Source organism: Manihot esculenta, chromosome 15 (genome assembly GCF_001659605.2).
Source record: "Manihot esculenta cultivar AM560-2 chromosome 15, M.esculenta_v8, whole genome shotgun sequence".
In the NCBI taxonomy this organism is placed as follows: Eukaryota; Viridiplantae; Streptophyta; class Magnoliopsida; order Malpighiales; family Euphorbiaceae; genus Manihot; species Manihot esculenta.
In genome coordinates this window covers 7136917-7156487 of record NC_035175.2, presented here as the reverse complement: position 1 = coordinate 7156487, position 19571 = coordinate 7136917, and the positions used below count along the sequence as shown (strand labels likewise).

The 19571-nt window shown below is 36.0% G+C and overlaps 4 protein-coding genes across 5 annotated transcripts; 2 read left to right on the top strand and 2 right to left on the bottom strand.

Annotated features, from left to right (window-relative positions):
* Positions 1-138: 138 nt before the first annotated feature.
* On the top strand, positions 139-4763 carry LOC110601163 (malate dehydrogenase, mitochondrial). The gene is made up of 7 exons (XM_021738198.2): positions 139-485; positions 998-1171; positions 1299-1467; positions 2976-3037; positions 3159-3280; positions 3847-3964; positions 4392-4763. The coding sequence occupies exons 1-7, from the start codon at positions 231-233 to the stop codon at positions 4527-4529; spliced, it is 1038 nt and encodes a 345-aa protein (XP_021593890.1). The 5' UTR covers positions 139-230; the 3' UTR covers positions 4530-4763.
* A 463-nt stretch (positions 4764-5226) lies between these two features.
* On the bottom strand, positions 5227-9328 carry LOC110601161 (transcription factor GTE3, chloroplastic). 2 transcript variants are annotated; one of them, XM_021738197.2, is made up of 5 exons: positions 7216-9328; positions 7073-7118; positions 6866-6964; positions 6671-6746; positions 5227-6004 (listed from the first exon to the last, which is right to left on the bottom strand). In XM_021738197.2, the coding sequence occupies exons 1-4, from the start codon at positions 8887-8889 to the stop codon at positions 6697-6699; spliced, it is 1869 nt and encodes a 622-aa protein (XP_021593889.1). In that variant the 5' UTR covers positions 8890-9328; the 3' UTR covers positions 5227-6004; positions 6671-6696. The 2 variants fall into 2 exon arrangements, with proteins under 2 accessions (XP_021593889.1, XP_043807492.1); XM_043951557.1 differs by lacking the exon at positions 5227-6004 and having other exon boundaries at positions 6490-6746.
* A 164-nt stretch (positions 9329-9492) lies between these two features.
* LOC110602754 lies at positions 9493-12396 on the top strand. The gene has a single exon (XM_021740351.2). It carries the CDS (start codon positions 10569-10571, stop codon positions 12009-12011), a length of 1443 nt encoding a protein of 480 aa, XP_021596043.1. The 5' UTR covers positions 9493-10568; the 3' UTR covers positions 12012-12396.
* A 5540-nt stretch (positions 12397-17936) lies between these two features.
* Positions 17937-18508, bottom strand: LOC122722006 (CLAVATA3/ESR (CLE)-related protein 5-like). Its single transcript, XM_043951565.1, has one exon. It carries the CDS (start codon positions 18408-18410, stop codon positions 18147-18149), a length of 264 nt encoding a protein of 87 aa, XP_043807500.1. The 5' UTR covers positions 18411-18508; the 3' UTR covers positions 17937-18146.
* Between the last annotated feature and the right edge of the window lie 1063 nt (positions 18509-19571).

The window sequence follows — 19571 nt, the reverse complement described above, 5'->3', positions numbered from 1 at the left end:
CAACGGAAGTTTATTAATAATAATAACTTAATTGATAATGAATACATTTAATTAATTTTAACGAATCAAACCGATTGTCAGAGCGGTTCGGTTAATTTACCCAGAGGGCAGCACTCATCCACTCATTAAGTACCAAATCCCACGCTCCTCGAGAGTATCAGACATATTCCACTCTGAACCAGTGAATTCCCAAACTCTCTCTCTTTCTCCGTCGTCGGCTAAATATCAAAATGAGGAGCTCGCTGTTCAGAGTTATCAAAACCCTAAATAACTCTACCTCTTCTTCTCATCTTCTCCACCGTGGCTATGGATCGGAAGCCGTTCCCCACCGGAAAGTCGCCGTTCTCGGTGCTGCGGGTGGGATCGGACAGCCACTTGCTCTGCTCATGAAGCTCAATCCTCTTGTCTCCGATCTCGCTCTATATGATATTGCCAACACACCTGGAGTGGCCGCCGATGTCAGCCACATCAACACTAAATCTGAGGTTTGTATCTATTGTTATTTCTTTTTACTTTTCCCTCTTCTTTTTTTTTTTTTCATTTTTTAAATTTATTTCGGTTCTCTTCTGTAGGATTTTGTGGACCTTTACTTTACTTATTATTATTATGCTTCATTTGGCTCCCTTAGGTTTTTCTTTTTTATTATTAGTTTGGTTATTGTTGTGGTTCACTAATTGCTAATATTGCTTCATTTGTAGAGTTATCAACATTATGCAGGTCCTTTTAGAGCTTAATTTAGCAATTATGTCGCTCTCTTGCAGATGTTTGATTATCATTGTTCTAATGTTTGTTCACTGCTTGCTAAAGTTGGTTCATTTTTGTAGTTTTAAACTTTGTTTATTTTTATAGCTTTGCATATCAATCTTGCTGATTCACCTACCTTGCTCTTCTCTCTGGTGGTTTGGTTTATTTTTATGGAACACTTTAAATTAGTTTACTTGCGTTTCTGTCCCTCTTTAAGTTCTAATGGCTTTTTTTGGTTGCCTGTTTGCTGTAGGTTAAGGGGTACATGGGAGAAGAGGAACTCGGTAAAGCCTTGGAAGGATCAGATGTTGTTATTATTCCAGCTGGTGTGCCAAGAAAACCTGGAATGACCCGTGATGATCTCTTCAACATCAATGCTGGAATTGTTAAGGGTCTCTGTGATGCAATTGCCAAGTACTGCCCCAATGTGAGTTTCTCCCTCCGTTTTACTTATATGAAGCATGGCTTGCCATTGCAGTGATTTCTTTTATTTCTTTTAACTGTTTTTGATGACTTATGTCTGACAAAATTTGGGATTTGAATTTGTGGATCAGGCTCTTGTTAATATGATTAGCAACCCTGTGAATTCAACGGTACCTATTGCATCTGAGGTTTTCAAGAAGGCAGGAACCTATGATGAGAAAAAATTGTTTGGAGTAACCACTCTTGATGTAGTTAGGGCCAAGACTTTCTATGCTGGGAAGGCCAAAGTGCCTGTTACAGGTTTGCTTAACCACTGTCTGTCAGAAGACATTGTTTATTGTTGTATCTACTCATATTGTTTCTCCAAGAAAACTAAATGTTTACGAAGATGAGTGCTTCAGTAGATATAATTTTATGAGCTTGTTTAAAAATATTGAACTCGAGCTCAGCTTGCATATTTAATGTAATGGAGTTGAGCTTTAGCTTGTATCATTTAAGTATCAATGAATCAAGTCTGAGATTGAATCAATTTAAATATAAATAGGCCATCCTTGAACTTGGTTTGGCTGAATATAAATAAGCTAAGCTTGAGTCACAACTCTAGATTAAAAATTCTTAAATACTAAACTCATTGAAAAACATATTATATTCTCTTATAAAGCAATTAGAGTCCTAAAAATGACTTGTAGCCTAAGATAAAAATGCAGCTGGAATAGGGAAGAGTGCTTCTCCTTATGTAGAGGAGCCAGGCCTTTCCCCCTCATAAGCTTTCAATGTGGGACAAGGGGTTACACTTTGCACAATCCGTACTAGACTATCAAGCTTCTTTGCTCTACAAGTATGAAAACTGTAATGTTCCAGCAGTAATATGCACTTTTGGCCAATTGAATGACCTGTATTTGAATCTTCCTTGTCACAAATGTTTTTTTCTTCCTTTTTCAAAATATAATAATCTAAGCAAAAATCAGTAAAGCTCTTATAGTATGGTGGTGCAAGTGCATCTTCACCTAGGTGAGGACATGGGTTCAATGTCCTCACATTTTTTTTTAAAAAAAGCTTGAATGCCATTAATTTTTCTTTTTTTTTTTTGAAAAATATGAGTTTGTATAGATGGTCATTAATTATACAGTTTTTATTAGGAAATACATATATAATTAAGTATATAGTTGTATAGGATATAATACTTTAACACAATTGTAATTTGTATATGGTTAAATCATTTTATTTTATTCAATCTTGTATTTTCATAAACAAGTTTTAAATTTAAACTATAATTATGTTTATATTAGTGTCGTAAAACTTGGACTAATTATACTTACAATTTTATAATTATATTTCATATTATTTCATTATGTCATGATTTTAAATAATTATTACTATATTATTTCATATAATAATCATAAACAAAATTAATTTTTTTATAACATTGTGAAATGCAATAATTATCATAGAGGAGCTAAATTTCAATGTAACGAGAGTTCACAAGCTTGTTCAACTTACTGATTCATGAACTTGTTAAATTTTCTGGTGCACGAGCCTTGACGAGTGGAGCATTAGTGAGCCCAAACTCATCTCTTTTACTAGGCTCAAGCTTCACTCATAATCCTATTGAGCCGAACTGAGCTATTGTTGAATTGAGCCTCAAGCAGCTCGCTAGTGACTTGGCTCATTTACTCCTTTAGTTATATGATGTAAACATTTTATTTGTTGCTAATTCTCAGATTTTGGCACATGCAACAAGCATTAACTTTAATTATGGTGTGTCTGGATTTCTTGCATTGACTCTGGTTTGCTTTGTTGGTTTACAGAGGTTAATGTGCCAGTTGTTGGTGGCCATGCTGGGATAACCATTCTCCCACTATTTTCACAAGTATGTGTTTTTCCCCTTACTCTCACACTCCTCTTATAGTCTTAGGTGTAGTTGATTGTAGACTTGTAGTATATGCTAATGCTGTTCAGCTGTAACATATTACTATTGTCTTTCCCTGTAGGCCACACCAAAAGCCAATTTGGCAGATGAAGACATTCAAGCTCTTACAAAGAGAACTCAAGATGGAGGGACTGAGGTTGTTGAAGCAAAGGCTGGAAAGGGCTCTGCAACCTTGTCAATGGCGTAAGTTTGTGTTGAACTAGTTTTTGATGCTGTGGCTTGTTTTAGAAAATGGTATATATTGCTGCTTGTGAAATCTTGGGACCTACAGAGAGCTGGAGCTCATACTAGTTGGGAGTGTACATTATATTCATTATTTTGTTACTATTTTATTGTGCAACATGAACATGAAATTACATTTTGCATTTTCAAGATCAGCAATTGATTTTCCAGTTGTTTAAATGGAAAATCTATTGATTATTGTGCTTTGTATTTGTTTCAATCTTCTGAATGCATGCTTGGTCATTTACTTGTTTTGGGCTTGTGTTAGGGCATTCCTTCTTGGATTTATTTCTTTCAATGATCCTACATGAGTGTTGAACGCTTTCATGGCATGGTTTTGTGTGTGTTCCAACATCCACCTCTTGTTGACTGTATCACAGATCAGTTTACTAAGCAATAAACTTTCACTATGACTTCACAAAGTTTTGCATGGTCTCCCATCTTTCCCCAATTCATGTCCTTGTACCTACGCTAGTGGAAGGAAAATAAATTTCTTGGTGTTGACCAGTTTAATGGTTCTTTTGCAGCTATGCAGGAGCCATTTTTGCTGATGCTTGCTTGAAAGGACTCAATGGGGTTGCGGATGTGGTGGAATGTTCATTCGTGCAATCGAGTGTTACTGAACTTCCTTTCTTTGCATCAAAGGTGATTTGACTTGCCTATAATAGTGGACAAAAAGTTAATTAGATAGGTTTGTTGGTTGGCAAAGGTACCTTTTTCCGCAGATTGGTTCCTGTGGTGTACCTTTTCCTGCAGATTGGTTTGTGTGGTTGGCGAACATCTCTCTCTCACCCCTCTTTTGCCGATGCTCTTTTTCCCTTTTTATGTGTGGTTCCTTTGATACTGTTACATTGCTTTCAAGCGCATCAGTGCTGTGGGAATATTTTTACTTTAAGAGTTCTAATAGCTATAGCTTTTTCTATCTGGTAAACTATGGCAGTTGATTAAGCCATATATCTTAGAATAATGCTCATTAGGTCTGTTGGATTGCTTTTGCTCGGTAAGAATGGTGTGGAAATATTGCATGACAGTTGAGCAAGTTTGAAGAGTGTATTTCCATTTGTATTTGCAGGTGAGGCTTGGAAAGAACGGTGTGGAGGAGGTTATGGGATTGGGCGCTCTCTCTGACTACGAAAAGGAAGGGTTAGAAAAGCTGAAGCCTGAGCTACTGGCATCTATTGAGAAAGGAATCAAGTTTGCCAACAAGTAATTAAATCAATGCTTTTTTGGATGGCGGGCATGTTTCCTTCCACCACCACACGCCCAAATTTTGCAATTTTCTTTTTCATTTATTTATTTGCAGTGTTGTATTCATTGCTTCGCCAGTAGCACCGGCTTTTCTATTTAGAGTAGAGCAGGTTTTACATAAATCAAACCTACTAATAATAATACCCCGTGGGATGCAACGGGAGAGGTTTAATAGCACAGCTTAAATTTACAAGCATTTTAGAGATTTGCTTGTGGATGCTATCCTTAGCCCTCAGCTTTTTTTCCCTACCCCCTCCCTCATGGTCTGTCCCGTTAGACTCTTAAATATTTAGTTTTTTAAACTTTTAGTTGTGGAATGATTAAAATGCTTCTCTTTAATTATTTTCTATAATTTTAAAACATAACTTTAATTTTTGTATTTTTAAAATTACAATCGTGTATCCACAAATGTCAAAATTAAATTTTAAAATTGTAATTATTATCATTCTCTTCACAATTATTTAAAATAACAATTATTTGATCTTTCAATTCAAATTAATGGTCTGAAAAGCTAGGGGCTTGTTAATCTATATTAGAAAGAGATCAAATAATTAATTTTAATAAATTATAGAAATTAAATAGTAATTTTTTTCTGGCCAAAGTTGTGAAGGTGGTCGTTCTTTATGCAACGAGAAATCGTAAGCTCGCCCAGATTTTTATTTTTATTTTTATCAAAGATAAAGATCATTTCATTAAAATTAAGGCCCAAAGCCTGAAAACATACAAGCCAAAAACACTTGCAAAACTCGCCCAGGGGTCGGGTAGCAATTCTGAAGATGGTTGTCGTGAGAGTTGAGTAAATCCGGTGAACACGTGTGCAATGAACAGTTTCGCAACTTTCTTGTTAATGCGAACTGCGAAACGCTAATCGTGTGAGTTGTATGATAATTACGTATACCACTAAGCAAAGCATCTTATGGTAAAACTTTCGGATGTAACACATGCACCTTAGGTTGAAGGCTTCGGCAATTAAGAAACGATAGAAACTGTAGATGCAGTTGGAAATCAATAATCAGTGAGTGAAGAGCATCAACTTTAGTTACACGACAATTATAAAAGCCACCGAATTTACGGCACCATAAGGGATGGGCAAATAGAATCGCCCCACTTCTATATCAGTATTTTCTTTTCCACTTTCTCACAAGTCACGGCACCAAACTCTAGTATTATACAAGATCCTTTCCCAAGTCCAAAGTCCAAATCCATCTCCCTTCCCAGGAAACAGCTTTGAAGCATATTCTTGTTCTAGCAAAACAATATGTTAGCTTCGAGTAATTCCATCGAATACAATACTCTCCATCTCATGGAGGAAGGTGAACGAGCAACGGGCAAAATCAGCTCCTCGAGAATTCTTAGGTGCAGAATTCATGTAGATTACATCAGTTGGAATCTCAGTTGTAATAGTTCTTCTATGTTTTAGATATGACCAGAATGATACTGCATAGTCAAAACAAAAATGTCTAAAATAGGAAGATGCAACTGTGCTGAACCTGAACAGCATTTACCCTGTTGGATATTATGAATGAAACTAAATCCAGAAAACGATTACAGAAACGCACACTAGACTATAAAAGCCCCAGCTTCCTAAGCTAACAACAACCTGACTAATCCTCTTCAAAACGAAAGCCTTTTCTATTTCACTGGCATTTCCTTAGAGCCCCCTTGTCCAACTAAATTCCCAAAATACGTAATGATGCTCTAATCATACATTAGATGTTCTCTGATCTGTTCCAACAGCTTAAACTAATTCCAAGTGACTGTAGTCCAAATCAGAAGCATGAGGACAACTATGGCTCTTATTAAGATGTAATTCCCATTTTTAAGTATTGGACAAGCTCTTTTACTTCTATTTCAGAAATGGTGTAGCTTCTCTATTGTTGAGAGAATATAATATTTTTTCATAAACATAAGCACATACAATTCATAATGCTCGGACTAGATTCAGCCTGTGCTTTTGCTTTATTAAACTATTGTACAGCCACAACAGATATATTTCACATAATCACATAGCATATTGGTGTTGCCATAACCTCACAGCCACCCATATGTTTTGAAACGAGATGTTAAAATTCAATAACAAAAATAAAGAACAATGATTACTACCTCAACTAAATCTACCAACTTCTATGTCATTGGCCCACATCTGATCCATATCCTGAGGAACTATCACCGTCAGAACCTGCATATAACGTACCGAATTAACAAATCTATTTCTGTTGATAATTTGAAAATGTGATTGCCTAAAAGTCTTGTACATGCAACCACACTTATAGAAGAAAATGGAAAGTGCTCAATTACCACTTGAGGAGGATCCAGAGTCACTACTAGAACTGCTTGATCCATTATCACCTTGTTTTTCTACTTGATCAGCAGGAGAAGTGGTGACAATCGCTTCAACTGCCAAAAGGGGTTTGAAATTCAGAGATATTAATTAGAATATCATGATGTCCAACAAGATAGCCTGAATAGAAGGCAACAGAAATCATGAAGATTTTAGGAACTTACCTGCTTCAGATTGTTTTGGTGCCTCTGCAAACGTTGATGTCCGATTCTGCATGGATATTGAAATGAATAATGTGTCAACCATCAAGACTGACTTGTAGGAAATTGAACTAGAGAGTAAGCTAAATAATAGTGGATGATCTTACAGTCTCGTGGAAGTTGTGTCCGGCCTCTTCTCTTGGTTGAGAAGCAGGTTCAGATTTTCCCTTGTTTTGGTCCAAACTCTCCTTGTAATCGGCAATAACTGCATCAAGTTCCCATAGTGTTTCAGTATCAACACTATCAATGTCCACCTCAATCTCATCTTCTTGTTGGCAAAGCCCAGGGTTCCTTTTTTTGATAATCTGGACAACACTTTCCAATTTTTCTGAAGGCAAACTAAGTAGGTCTGTACTCAGTTTCTGCTTCTCTTCAAAAGTCATCTCTCTCTTTTGAACATTCTTTGCTTTAGGCTTCTTTGGTATCGGCATCCTTCCTTCATGTGCAGGAATATCTGCGGTCTTCAAGTTGGAAGCCATTGGCTTTGTCGTAGACTCTGACCTCTCCAACGTCCTTGTCTCCAAGGGCATTTTCTGCGGTGGAGCAGAAGTAGGGGCAAGAGCAGGAGGCGCTGGAGCCCTCTTTGAATTGGTTGTCGGCATACTTTCATCATACCCCATACCAATCCTCCCATTGAAGTTAAACTCACCCTTAAGAGCCGCCCACTTCTCCTCAAATAAATTCAACATTACATCTGCCATAATATGCACATCCTGCCCTTTCTCATTATACGTCATGGCATTATTAAATGTCAGCCTCACATCTTCTGCAAACTCCTTCGGCGATTTATACCAATTCTTCTTCAGCCTACTCTTCACTGTCCCCAAATCCATGGGACGCTTGATAATCTTATAATAATCATGCAACATCAATTTCTTCACATCTACAGGTTCATTAAACACCCATCCATACTGATGCTTCATCAACTTTCCCAACAAATCTCCAAACTTCTTAAACATTTCTCTACTCTGTTTATCCACACCTGACGCCAACTTCATTACTTCCGCCCCACTGCCCTTTTTCCCTCCATTATCTGGCTTCAACTTCTTCTTACTCTCTGAATTCAAAATCTTTTCCCTTCTTATCACAGAATCCGGATTCTTGTGATTCTGATTCCCCTTTGGGGTTTTTTTGGTTTTCTTCTCTTTATCCACATTCTCACCAACACTGCCATAATCAAAATTATTACTGTTATCATCCACGGAAACAGCTAATCCCTGCAACGGCCTTGGATTCGTAGGCCCCACATAACTCACCTCAGAATTAACCCTAGCAAGAGTACCAACTCCATTGGTATAACCACCACTGCCCATCATCCCATTATCGTCATACTGAATTTCTTTAGCTTCAAGCTTCTGTTTCAAGCTCCTAACGTGATCAAGTTCACTCACTAGTTTCCTCTTCAGCTCTCTAATAACCGATTTTGATCCACTATACAAGCTAATTCTCACCTTATCGTCAAATTGCACATACCCGGGTAGTGAATTCCCGGTCCCACTTCTCGAGCTGTGAGGGCCCGGTTGTGAACGACTGTGACTTGAAGAATCGTTGGACGCCACGGTGTCTAAGCGCTTCTGCTGCGGCCGCGAGGAGTTGTCGTCGTTGTCGTCACAAGTAGGTGCTTGAAAGGACTGTTGCGGCCGAGGGATATAGCTGGAATTTAGGGTTTTCTTTTGGAGTTTTTGGGAATAAAATTTCTTCTTGTTCTTGCTAGGCTCTATCCATCTGTGTGTCTCTCGAGAATCCCCATCACCGACTGCAGCAATTGGGTTTGTAGCCATTCATCAATTAGAAAAGGGGCAAACCCTAATATCGAAACAGAGAGCTTCAAATATTGGATATTCCTCAAGTTTTCCTTTATTTTGTTAATTAGAAGTATAAAGAAGCTTGATTTCGATAATTGGACTTAAAAATTAAAGCCTGATTGCTGCAGCGTCTAGGGTTTTGGAAAGGGTTTACGAAAGGAAAAAATGTAGGGTTCTAGTGCGTGAAAAGTAAGATTTTGATTTTATTTTATTTTTCTCCCAAGCAGAGAAAACTGAGAAAGCAAGAATGGAGTTTCTGGGAAGGGCTCAACCTCAACACAGAACGGAGAGATGGATGATCACACGCGCTCCGGAAGCAATGGATGATCACACATGGTCCTTCGATGCTAACAAGTTCGATGGGACCTACAAGTTCTCTCATTTTATTCGTGTCTGATATATAATCGTAAGGGGAAAAACCACTCAAACAAATTTGTCAATTGAAAATATATTAACTTTTATTTAAATTTAAATGCATGGGGGATTATGGATTTCTAGGATTATAATTTCTATCTAAAGACACGATGAGGATCTTCCTGTAAAAAAATAAAAATGAAGGTATCAGGTCTAATTATAGAAGAGGTGATTTCTTGGATTTCCTTTTATAATATGTCTTTTTAGCATTCAAAACGCTTAACACGAAAGGGAGGGGGTAATGGGGTTCAAACTTTGGGTTCGGATGTTAGCCTCTTGGCTAATCAAGTTAGACAGTAAAAATTTATTGTTACTAATAGAATTGCTTTCTCTTTAAGTTTTTTCAATAAGAGTGTTTTCTCTGTTTCGAATTTTTTTTCTCCTTAAGATAGTAAGCTTCGCTTTGCCAACTTCGTGGCCGGCCCTATTTAGGCTCCGTCCATCCCATCAGTGGCAGATTTCTCCCTCCTTTGTCCAGATGAGGTTGTACAGTTTTTTGTGTTTTTTTCTTTTTTTATATTCTCATTTCATTTGTTTTTGACAAGCTGTGGTTTGTGAGGGAAATGCCTTGATCGTCTACATAATTATGTTTCTTGTGTTTAGGTTTTCGTTTTTTCCAAATTTGTGTCTTTTAAGGTCTCGTCGGTGTGTTGCTGTTGCGGGAGTTACATTGTTTGATTTTGTTCTGATGCTTTTCGAATTTGGGTATATCAGGTCACATGGGTGCATGGATCCTTAAGAACTTCTAAAATTTAATTTAAAAGTTAACTGGAAATTGATCTATATAGCACATGGTTTGGAATGTTTGACTTGAGAATTAAATTAATATAAAAATAAAAATAAAATAACTATTTTCCTAAATATTTCTTTAAACTACTACAGGATCAAAAATTTAGGACGTAGTAGAAATTGAATTTATTATTTTAATATATTCATGAACTTAAAAGTCAAGAGCTTCAAATCTTATATCTGTAAAACAATGTTAAGGCTAGTTTTGCTTGTAGTGTAATTAAGCCTTTGTTAAAGCACCTATTGGACAAGTGGCAAAAGAGTTGACGAAATTCCAAGGAACTGGAAGGCCATGTGCAGCCTCTCAAATTTGCATAAGCTCGAGGAGATCCGGCATCTATGGTGGAAAGCATTTAATCCTTAATGATAAATTGATTTAACAAAAAGCTAAGCAGGAGTTGATCATCTTCATCCTTTGAGACCTGTTGGCTGTGGCTAGCTTCGTGCCAATAATGGGCATGAAGCACCAACCTCACAGAACCACTATTTCTATTAGATATTATTCCACAATTCTAGCTCTAGCCCTTCTCGTTACCTCGTTTTGTCTCTTCCTTTCTCCCATTGCACAGGTACAAGAAGCTTTGCTGTTTCCTTCTGGAAATACTTCGTTTAGTGGAGACCTCAGAGACGCTAAATTTCCATGGAACAAGCTTTGTTTCGGACCCACTTTTGAGAAGCTAAAACTTGCAGTTTTCTCCAAGACATGGCCGATTGGTGCAGCTCCTGGTGGCATGGAACGCCATGCTTCTACTCTATATCATGCTCTAGCTGCCAGGGGTCATGAAATCCATGTGTTCACTGTGCCGTCAGATAGGAGGCCTCATTCTGATATCCATGAAGGAAACCTTCATGTTTATTTTGCTGCAAATGATCATGGCTCTGTCAACTGCTCTCTAGCATTTGAGATATTCAACAAGATAGGCACTGATGTGCCATTTGATTATGTTCATACAGAGAGTGTTTCATTGCCTCACTGGAGAGCAAAAATGGTGCCTGATGTGGCTGTAACTTGGCATGGAATTTGGTATGAAATTATGCACTCCAAGTTATTTGAAGAGCTATTTTCAAACCCAAATGGGGTTCTTCCGGGCCCTATGACAGAGCTTCAGGAAGCAATGCCAAGGCTTATTGAGGAAATTAGATTCTTCTCCAGCTACAAACACCACATCTGCATCAGCAACAGCGCAGGCGAGGTATTGATGAACATCTACCAGCTGCCTCAGAGAAATGTCCATGTGATACTAAATGGGGTAGATCACACAAAATTTGTGCACAACCCAGAAGCAGGAACAAGGTTTAGAAGGCGATACGGTATCCCTGAGAATGCGAGCCTTGTGATGGGTGCTGCAGGGAGGCTGGTTAGGGACAAGGGACATCCACTGCTGTATGAAGCATTTTCATTGATCAGAAAAAGGCACCCTGGTGTATGCCTGGTGGTGGCAGGGTCAGGTCCCTGGAGAAGAAGATATGCTGAGTTAGGCTCTAATGTCAAAGTTTTAGGTGCACTGGAGCCAGCACAGCTTTCAGAATTCTATAATGCAATTGATGTGTTTGTGAACCCAACATTGAGACCCCAAGGACTTGATCTTACATTAATTGAAGCAATGCAATGTGGGAAGCCAGTTTTGACCCCAAATTATCCAAGCATAGTTGGGACAGTGGTGGTGAATGAAGAATTTGGCTACACATTTTCACCTAATGTGAAATCATTTGTTGAGGCCTTGGAGATGGTAATAAGAGATGGGCCAAAGGTATTGCACAAGAAAGGCTTGGCCTGCAAAGAGTATGCTCTTTCTATGTTTACTGCCACTAAGATGGCATCTGCCTATGAGAGGTTCTTCCTCTGCATGAAAAATACTAAATACTGTCAATATCCTCTTCCAACAGATTGTTAAATGTGATCTCAATTTTTCCGTTAACTAATGTTTCTTTCCAAACTAAATTTGTTAGCCTTCAAGTGTCAAGAAAGTTTTTGCTGGTGCTTGGCTTGAGGTGTTAGATCTGCTGATTATAAAGCAACTACTTCACTTAGATTGCAAGCTTTTTGTGTGGTTTCCAAAATTCTTTTTCTGCATATTGATAATTTTTTAAGGGGTCTGAACTCATGATTATTGATGTGATTGGCACTTGACCGCTAAATTAGTAGCCCAACTGCTTTTGTGTAGTTCTTGTTAGAAAGTCAAAAGATGGAGATAGCTGGAATCAATAGCATAAATTCAGTATAAAACTTATGCAGAATGCAGAACATTCAGCAGAAAATGTTGAACAAAAAAAAAAGAACAGAGGAAGAGTTGGATTTGGGCTTGAACAATGCCATAACAAAAGATTTAAATATTAACAGACAAAAGAAAGATTGCCAGTAAAGTTCATTATTTAAATTACAAAATGAAGAAGAAGATATGTTTTCATTTCTCATTTTCTATCAATTTCCCGGCATACATCCTCTGTTCACATAAGTCTTTGCACACACCAGCTCAAGGTTTCTATCTGCTTCTGCTCGTTTCCAGCAGCAAAATCTTCCTTTCCTTTTCATAGAGAAAGATTGTTCTTTTTTTTTTTTAAAAGTATGAAGATAGTTTACACATGGGGCCTAATATTTTTGTAAATTAGTTCATTGGTACTGGAGCCATGTCTTGACTTCAAATACCAGTCTGAGTCAAATGTACCAAAAAAAGAAAAAGAAAATCTCATCATTTCCAATAGTTCTTATTCACCTACTTCAAAACTTTTTTTACATAAAATATTTGTGGGGATTGATCACAAATGTCAATTAAGCTTAAAAAAGTGAAGACGTAATTGGTTTTCTGAAGTAAATATTCCACAATTTCTCAATTCAATAAACACAATAAAATTTCTAAACAACTGGGGCATGCAATTATTCTTATTGCTAGATATACATTACAAAAACATATATCTCATATAGGACTCAGTTAAACTCCTCCTTCATTATTCTATTTCATACATAACTCAGCTGCAAGAACATCATCTTAAAACCATGCATGATGAGTTTAATTAAGCCAACATTAAAGCAGCTATTATACGATCGAGAACACATAAGCCCCTAGCTGGTAAACAGACCCAACATGTATACAAATTACACATGCTCATTATTATGGTGCGGATTTGGTCCGCCTGGTGTTTGTCTCTGAGGGTCTGCCCCTTGCGTGAACCTCCTCCGATGATATTCAAGTCTCGATCCATCATATCCGAGTTCACGTAAAAGATGACCGCTATTGATCTTTCTTGGCATGAATGAACTTTCATGGTCAGAAAGACGAGCTTCTGCACTTGACACAAGCATCAACGTAGTCACCACCATGAACACTAAAACAATACCTGGTTTTAGCGTAGCCATGCAACTTTTATGCATAAATATAAAAGAGAAAGCAGTAGCAATAGATTAAGTGATGAACTCTTCTGTGCAACAATGCAATACCCTATATATAGAGTGAAATAATTGAGGCCAGCCAAAAGAGCTTGAGTCTCACTTGCCGTAGGAAATGAACGCTAAATCCTCTTAGCTATACCGTGCATGATATAACGACATGTGAGAACTTATCATTACATGTAAGATCTATCACAATTTAATATAAACTTTTTTAAGAGAGACCAATATGGTTAATTCAAATTATGTCAATATTCCATCTTGAGGTGGGATTTTGAATCCCACCTTTAGCTGAAGCGGTGCTTGGGACGTTGCAATGTTGTTACGGAAGTTTCTGAATGAGTGATGAATATAAGACAAATAACTACAGTTGAATTACATCAGCTCATTGATGTGAGATTCTGTACGACTCGTCTCCATGTTATTTTTCATATTCTTCTTTTTATTTTCCTCTCCTTTTTGTCCAACTCTATTAAAGTGAGAAGATAAGATGTTAATTAGATTCATCATATATTTTTTTTGTACTTCTTCCTTATTTTTTTATTGATTTAGCTAAATATAAAAATTTAATGAGTCAAATTTAATAAATTAGAATTATATTTTTATTAAATTTAATTTTAGTTAAACTATAATTAATTTGGTGTAATTGTAAGGAATTTGAACTTATTAAATGTATATTTTGCTTCTTTGGCTACACATTTTCACCAAATGTGAAGTCATTTGTTGAGGCCTTGAAGATGGTAATAAGAGATGGGCCAAAAGTCTTGCACAATAAAGGCTTGGCCTGCAAAGATTATGCCCTTTCTATGTTTACTGCTACTAAGATGGCATCTGCCTATGCGAGGTTCTTCCTCTGCATGAAGAACACTAGATACTGTCAATTTCCTCTTCCAACAGATTGTTAAATGTGATCTCAATTTTTCTGTTAACTAATGTTTCTTTCCAAACTAAATTTGTTAGACTCCCAAGTGTCAAGAAAGTTTTTGCTGGTGCTTGGCCTGAGGTGTTAGATCTGTCAATTATAAAGTAACTACTTCACTTAGATTGCAAGGTTTTTGTGTTGTTTCTAAAATTGTTTTTCAGTATATTGATAATTTTTGAAGGGGTCTGAACTCATGACTATTTTATATGATTGGCACTTGACCACTAAATTAGTAGCCCAACTGCTTTTGTGTTGTTCTTGTTAGAAAATCAAATTAATGATGGAGCTAGCTGGAAATAGAACTCTCCATAACATAAAATGGGTAAAAAAAATTCTGCAGAATGCAGAACATTCAGCAGAATAATTCTGCAGAAAATGTCGAACAAAGAAAAAAAAGAACAAAGGAGGAAGAGTTGGATTTGGACTTCAACAATGCCATAGCAAAAGCTTTGAATATTAACAGACAAATGAAAGATTGCAAGTAAAGTTCATTATTTAAATTACAAACTGAAGAAGAAGATAGGTTTTCATTTCTCATTTTCTATCAATTCCCCGGCACACATACTGCACACACCAGCTCAAGTTTTCTCTCTGCTTCTATTCATTTTCAGCAGCAAACTCTTCCTTTCCTTATCACAGAGAAAGATTGCTTTTTCTTGTCAAAAGTATGAAGATCTTTTACACATGTGGCCTAATCTTTCGCAAAATTAGTTCATTGGTACTGGAGTCAGGTCTTGAGTTCAAATACCCTGGGGGTAAATGTACCAAAAAAGGAAAAAGAAAACCTCATCAACTCCAATATAGTACTTATTCAATAAAACCTCTATGGGTATTGGTCATAAATGTCAATTAAGCTTAAAAAAAGTGATTAAGTAATTGGTTTCAGGAAGTGAATATTCCACAATTTCTCAATTCAACAAACATAATGGGGCATGAAAAGAAAGAAAAAGAAAAGGAAACAATAAAATTTCTAAACCACTGGGGCATGCTATTATTCTTATTGCTAAACGTACATTAGAAAAACATACATTCGCATGTAGGACGACTCCGAGTCGTCCTTCATTATTCTATTACATATATAACTTAGCTGCAAGAACATTAACTTAAAACCATGAAGGGTTTAATAAAACTAACATTAGAGCAGCCATTATACGAGTACACACATGCCCCTAGCTAGCTGGTAAACAAGACAAAAACACACTTAATTAGCCAACATGTATGCTAATTACACATGCACATTATTATGGAGCGGATCTGGTCCAGCTGGTGTGACTCTCAGAGGGCCTGCTCCTTGCGTGAACCTCCTCCGGTGATATTCAAGTCTCGATCCATCATATCCGAGTTCACGTAAAAGATGACCGCTATCGATCTTTCTGGGCATGAATGAACTTTCATGATAAGAAAGAGGAGTTTCTGCACTTGCCACAACCATCAACGTAGTCACCACTATGAGCACTAAAACAATACTTGGTTTTAGCGTAGCCATGCAACTTTTGTGCATAAATATAAAAGAGAAATAGATTAAGTGATCAACTCTTCGGTGCAGCCACAGTTAGTTGATACAATACCCTATATATAGAGTGAAATAAGTTGGCATGTCTTGTGTTGATAAAATGAAAACTACACGCCCATGTATGGCTTAATATACATCAATGGGCTTAAATAACTTCTAAACCTTTTTTTTATAACCAGCAAACATAAATTTGCATTATAAGGTTGCAAAGTACAACAACAGCAGATACTTTACAACAAAGCGATTAGTCCTTTCAGATCATAAGTACACCAATTTGTTGGCAAAATATTTGTAAGACATAATTTTGCAACTGTATTAGCAAATATTCCAACACTGGTCTGGTCGTTGCATGCAGCATCACAATTAAATTTAACCCTTTCTAAGCGAGACCAACACGGTTAATTTAGATTATTTCAATATTCCATCTTGACGTGGGATTTGGAATTCCACCTTTAGCTCAAGCGCTGCTTGGGACGTTGCAATGTTGTTATGGAAGTTTCTGAACGAGTGATGAATATAAGACAAATAACAACAGTTGAATTACATCAGCTCATTTATGTGAGATTCTGTACGATGTTAATTAGGTTCATCATATCTTTTTTTTTTTTTTTAACCTTTTGTTCTTCCATGTGCCCATATCAACCTTAAACAAAATGACGGAACATACCTAAATGAGGAAAATAAATATATAAATAATTTGTCTTGAAAAATTAAAAAGTTTTCTTTTTTTTATTGGTCTAGCTGAATAGAAAAATTTAATGAGTCAAATTATGGGAAGCCAGTCTTGACCCCAAATTAGCCAAGCATAGTTGGGACAGTGGTGGTAAATGAAGAATTTGGCTACACATTTTCACCTAATGTGAAGTCATTTCTTGAGGCCTTGAAGATTGTAATAAGAGATGGGCCCAAAGTATTGCACAAGAGAGGCTTGGCCTGCAAAGAGTGTGCCGTTTCTATGTTTACTGCCTACCAAGATGGCATCTGCCTAGGAGAGTTTCTTCCTCTGCATGAAGAACCCTAGATACTGTCAAAATCCTCTTGCAACAGATTGTTAAATCTGATTTGAATTTTTCCGTTAACTAATGCTCCTTTCCACACTAAATCCTCCGAGTATCAAGAAAGTTTTTGCTGGTGCTTGGCTTAATGGGTTAGATCTGTTAATTGTATAGAACTATTTCAATTAGATTGCAAACCTTTTGTTTTTCCAAAATTCGTTATGAAAATTTTCGAGCGGGTTTGAAATGAGACCATCTATAGTGAATACAAAAATTCTGCAAGAATGCAGGACTTTCAGCAGAATAATTCTGCACAAAATGTTGAATAAAAAAAAACATAGGAGGAAGAGTTGGATTTAGGCTTCAACAATGCCAGAAAGAAAGCTTGAAATATTAACAAACAGAAGAAAAATTGCAAGTAGAGTTTCTATAAATTCCCACGCACAACATCCTCTGATAAGTCTCTCTACACACCGACAGCTCAAGTTTTTCTCTCTGCCTCTACGATCATTTCCAGCAGCCAACTCTTCCTTTCTTTTCATAGAGGAACATTGCTTTCTTTTGCTAGAAATGTGAATTTGTTCCCGCATGTTGCCTAATCTTTCACTAAATTAGCTCATTGTTACTAAGAAATATTAGTCCTAACAAAATAAGTTATAATCCTAAAAAATAAAATTATCTAAAAATATTTTGCAGATAATAAAAAAAAAAGAAAAATTTCATATAAAAATAAAAAATTGATTGAAAGGATATAAATATCTACTTTAAATCCTCTCCAAGACAAAGAGATCCTAATACAAAGAAAAAAATCTCATCAAGTTCGTACCCACCTGCTTCAAAACATTTTTTTTATATAAAACCTTTGTGGGTATTGGTCATAAATGTCCATTAAGCTTAAAAAGGTAAAGAAGTAATTGGTTTCACGAAGTGAGCATTCGACAATTTCTCAATTCAATAAACATAATGGTGCATGAAAAGAGAGGGGGAAAAAAAGGAAACTTAAAATTTCTCAACAACTGGGGCATGCAATTATTCTTATTGCTAGATATACATTACAAAAACATATATCTCATATAGGACTCGGATAAACTCTTCCTTCATTATTCTATTTCATACATAACTCAGCTGCAAGAACATCAACTTAAAACCATGCATGATGAGTTTAATTAAGCTAAGATTAAAGCAGCTATTATACGATCGAGTACACATATGCCCCTAATGATGCTGCGGATCTGGTCCTCCTGGTGATTCTCTCTGAGGGTCTGCCCCTTGCATGAACCTCATCCGGTGATGTTCAAGTCTCGATCCATCATATCCTAGTTCACGTAAAATACGACCGCTATCCATCTTTCTGGGTATGAATGAACTCTCATGATGAGGAAGAGGAGCTTCTGCACTTGCCACAAGCATCAACGTAGTCACCACTATGAACACTAAAACAAGACTTGGTTTTAGCGTAGCCATGCAACGTTTATGCATAAATATAAAAGATAAAGCAGTAGCAATAGATTAAGTGATGAACTCTTGTGTGCAGCTGCAAATACAATACCCTATATATATAGACGTTGATAGGACGTTTGTTGATAAAATGATAACCACAACGTGACCTTTTGCTCGTAGACCCATTTATAATTTTAATAATATAAATAAGCTCGAATAATTTTTAAACTTCAAATTATCTCAATGGGATTTTGAATCCACCTTTAGCTTAAGCGGTGGTTGGGACGTTGCAATGTTGTTAGGGAAGTTTTGAATGAGTGATGAATACAAGACAAATAACTACAGTTGAATTACATCAGCTCATTTATGTGAGATTCTGTAAGACTCATCTCCATATTATTTTTCTTTTTTTTTTTTCCTTTAACTCTATTAAAGTGAGAAAATAAGGAGATAATCATGAGCAATTTGGCCTTTTTTGGCAAGGTTCATACATAATCATTTTATAATTTAGGAGCAAAATAAGAAATGTTAAAATTGAGAATATTGTCATTTTTTTATTTAACCAAGTAATTTTATCCGTACATACTCTGGGATTGAGAATGGATAAAATAATTTATTTGAATATGCAAAATTAATATGATGTGTATGGATAAAGAAGATAAAGATTGAGGATGTACAAGCTTTTGAAATTCAAACAAATAAAAATGTTGATGATTTTCATGTTGAATATGAGCTAGAATTTTCTCAACATAGTGGATGCCAATTCAGAATTGATGAGTTAAGAGTCTTATCATTTGACTCTATCTTCTTACCATAAAACAATTAATTAGAAATTTTTTTTTTCTTTTCTTCGAAGATCATATTTTATGGAACTCGTTTGATAAAATAGGAGAAATTTTTTTATTATATTGGGTTTTAAAAAAATTGATAAAAATTGAATTAAAATACAAATTTTAATAAATATTTAAACCTTTAATGTAAGTGGATTTTATTTATTTATATAAGTAAAATAATTATATATTTATAAAATAATTGCAAATAATTGTTTTTAAAATAAAAATAGTAGCTAAAAACAAATTTTCTTAGTTCTAAATAGTAAAAAAATAAATAGAAAATTGATATGAAATTTTTTAAACTTTTTCTTGAAAAATGACACGAAATTGTACATTAATTTGTATTACTATACAAAATGAAAAATAT